This window comes from Eurypyga helias, unplaced genomic scaffold (genome assembly GCF_000690775.1).
Source record: "Eurypyga helias isolate BGI_N326 unplaced genomic scaffold, ASM69077v1 scaffold24353, whole genome shotgun sequence".
Lineage (NCBI taxonomy): Eukaryota > Metazoa > Chordata > Aves > Eurypygiformes > Eurypygidae > Eurypyga > Eurypyga helias.
In genome coordinates this window covers 891-4,626 of record NW_010242182.1, presented here as the reverse complement: position 1 = coordinate 4,626, position 3,736 = coordinate 891, and the positions used below count along the sequence as shown (strand labels likewise).

The 3,736-nt window shown below is 38.9% G+C and overlaps 1 protein-coding gene across 1 annotated transcript in view; it reads right to left on the bottom strand.

The window, feature by feature from the left end:
* The window catches only part of LOC104507659 (actin-related protein 2/3 complex subunit 1A), a 12,506-nt gene extending 10,966 nt beyond the window's left edge, over positions 1–1,540 (bottom strand). The window contains exons 1-2 of the mRNA XM_010149008.1: positions 1,457–1,540; positions 784–888 (exon numbers count right to left, since the gene is read on the bottom strand). Coding sequence (XP_010147310.1) covers positions 784–888; positions 1,457–1,520 — 169 coding nt within the window. The 5' untranslated portion in view covers positions 1,521–1,540. The remainder of the gene's footprint in view (positions 1–783; positions 889–1,456) is intronic.
* Between the last annotated feature and the right edge of the window lie 2,196 nt (positions 1,541–3,736).

The window sequence follows — 3,736 nt, the reverse complement described above, 5'->3', positions numbered from 1 at the left end:
CAGATAAATTGAATAAAGTTCCTGCAAAACACTGTTGGGCAGACACTTCTGCCCATTAGCGAGTTGAGAACAGAATAAAGGATATTGCTGTTTTGAGCCAGTGCTTGTATTAATTACTTTCATTTCCTTAGGGAATAAAGCCCTTATAAAAATATCACCATGGAAAAAAAAAGTAATATAAAAGGCTACCGCAGAACAATCACATTTTAAAAATAACACCTTGTGACTCATCGTGGAAGCTCTTCTTACATTTTCATTGTGGAGCTACAGATACTCTGGGCCTGCAGTAAAACGTGCTCACTGGCAGTCTGTCACAAGTCCAGGACTGACCACTTCAAGTGTTTATACAGTCCCTAAAAAAGGGTATTTATTGCTATTAGAAACCACAAGCCAAGGCGACAGTTGCACACTTGATGAGGTTTTAATAGTAGCACTTGAAAGGGAGCCACATGTATCACCAGAAGAGTTTGTGACACAACCAGATTACTTCAGAAGACTGAAAATTTATTCTCATTATGCTATTACGGAGGAAAAATAAGCAATAGATCAGAAAAAGAGGCTCAGTTGCCCTACCAAAATGCCTGGAAATGAAGCAGGGCTTTTCCTGCTAACATGCACTGCATGCAGTCCAGAAAAATGCTGCAAAGCTCTCTGTAAGTGGGAATGCCAACCCATAAAACGATCGATTTACTCAACACTCCCAGGGCTCCTGTTCAGACTCTCAACTGGGGAAAACAGGGGGCGGACAAAGCTAATGTCTGGCACAGCACCATTTTCTCTTACCTGTAATGTGTCCGTTGTGTTCCTTTAGCTCATGAGCCTTTACCCACTGGTTCCCGCTCTTCTTGTAGATGTGGACTTCATGATTATTAGGGCTAATGGCAATCTCTTGAAGAAGGAATAAAACAAGCCAATAGTACACAGGGCTTTTTAATAACAAATGCTTTACATGGAAAGACTCTCCAATCTAAATCCTGTATTCTCAATTTTCAAGAGCATTACGTGGGTTTTATAAACAAAGGGCCAACATCCCAGCATAATCTCAAATAATTACGGTTGTAACGTGGTCATGAGCATAATGCCCGGCAAGACAGTGCTTTCTGAACATGACATTCCACGTTCTAGCAGAAAACTAGGCTACTGAGAGGGGTGTTTTGAGGGTATAGAAATAGAGGGTCAATGAGGGGAAGGAAAAGGTGCTCTCATGAGGTGCAGACCAAGAGGCAAAGTGTTCTGGAACACGAGTAAGACTAGTAAACCCATGCTCATATGCCCATGGGTTTAGCAAAGTTCCCATGTAGATGTGTGCTTCCTGGATCATAAGTGGAACATGCCGCACCATGTATTTGACCACACCTTCCCCACGCATGATCCAGAACATTACAAGATGACAAATTGATAGCAAAGAGAAACCAACATCTGAAAAAAAATGAATTAAAACTAATACACTACTTACGAGTTCGGTCTCTGTTCCACGCATGGCAGGTGATTGGCTCTAGTAAAAACTGATGTAGAGACATTCCGAGTTAAAGATATTCCTATGTTGTAAAAATTGAAAAAGCTGAAAGGTGTAAAATTGAAAACAAAACACTTTAAAATTAGATAACTATTAAAATCAGCCTTCAACATTTCCCAAGGTTGTTTCAGTCCTGTATTACAATTACTCCCAGAACATGGCAACTCACTCAGTAAATATGTTAAGGCAGCTAGGTCTTTGCCTTTCCATACGCCCTGACATCTTCAGCAGGCCAATGCATTTTAACTGTCCTGCTTACTACAGCTAACTGCAGCTGACCTGAAAGCCTGCTCGCTTCTCCGTGTATTCTTGCAGGTGAGAGAGCAGGTTCTTAGGAAATCTAATCTAATCGTTTTATTATAGAAATAGAATACTTGAAAAAACCCCAATGAATCTAGGGACATAGCTCAGCGAATTGATCCAAAATCCTGACACGTATCAAGGCTCACAGGCAGCACTACAGTAAGATATTTTCCTTTATATATACTCAGGAGGCGAAATTGGTGTGTCCATAACACTGATATGTAACTGTAATATGCTGATGTATTAGCTGATAAAGCTATTTATATGTATCCTAGGGAAAAATTATTAAGATTAGTAATTAACCAATTACTAATTCCTTCAAATTAATTCTAGCACTAAACCATTTTATAGTTAGGCTTTTGCCCCCATGAGATTTAAACACTAAAAGAACAAGCTGAATCACTCTAGTTTGTATTTTAATTCACTTAAAAAACCCAAAACCCTAGTTTTTTCCGTAACTTCTGACTGCTACAAGAGACAGCGCTGAACATACGCAATTTTGAGGCACACCGCCCACAAATACGAACTTGTTTAAATTACTGTATCGTATTCTCTGTCCTGTATTAATCAAGGGCAGCACAAACACATGGAAGGTAGCATCTTAAAAACTCAGGGTCACCTGTAATAATTAAAATGTGCCTAGTTCCATACAGACAGCTTGGATCTTCCATATATTCCACTGATTTTCATAGCAATTTACCCTTGGCTGATGGATCAAAGTCTTTTTACCCCTACATATACATCGAAAAAGAAGTATCTCTGTGATGTCACTCCAAGATATCCACACCCATTATAGCCTGAAATTACAACATACCCAAGTATGGCCATGTTAGCGGAGGGTGGAGACTTCAGGACAAGGTAGGAATTTGGAAGCAAACAGGAAATGAATGGCTGTCCAACAGAAACTCCAGAGTGAATGAAAGAGGAGTACGTTCTTACGGAGCCCAGCAATTACTACCTCACCACTCGTTTAACAAATGTGCTGAAAGCGCTGAATCTTGGAGCGGGGACTATACAGTACTTTGACAATGCAAATAAGTAGAAAGACTTTTTATTTTCTTGTTTTTAAGAAATCAAGCACTGCTGTTTTAAAGCAATACGACTTACGGTTACGCCTCAAACGTATTTCAAATATAACTTTTAACTATATGAGCTTTAAGGCCAGTTCATAATTTTAACCAGCACAAGTTTTGTGGTTCTAACAATAATCACATTCTACCAATCAAATGAAGCTATTAAGGATATGCATTCCTGAGCAGAATAATTACTTGTTATTAATGTGAAAATGTTGACATAATTTGAGTTACCTTTGACCTCAGACAGCCATGATTTGAGATTCCATGTGTTAATATAAGCAAAACATAACTGCAAATTGCTTTTTCCACGATCTTGCTTTAGTCCATGCCAACATTCAGTAGCAGTACATTTCCATATACAGGAAAAGTTGAAGAGCTGTTCTACCAACCAGGAATGCTCAGCTTTTTCTACTCTTTCCGAAATAAAATGTAAAAATATCCAATCTTCCCTCCCCAAGGAATGCAGCTACTCTGAAACCCTCTCTAATACAACACTGGTATTTTCATCACGTATTGGCACCACGTAACACTGATACAGTCCCACTCTAACTTCTAGTTCAGGGACTTTACTAACCTACACGCTGTTCCCAAAGACAGCCTAGAGAAGCAGCATGATCCATTCCTCTCCACTGACTGAATTTCTTGAGGACCGCAACTTGTAGCAAGCAACTGTTTTCCATTTTGGTTTGATAACAAACTCAGAAAACAACACTGATGATAATCTCACAAAACACTACTATTTCTGTCATTTAATAGATGGAATGCTATTTTCTTTGGGAATATAAATCTTAATGAAGTCTTCCAGTTATATTTATTCCTTACCAATGCACAGACAAAATCA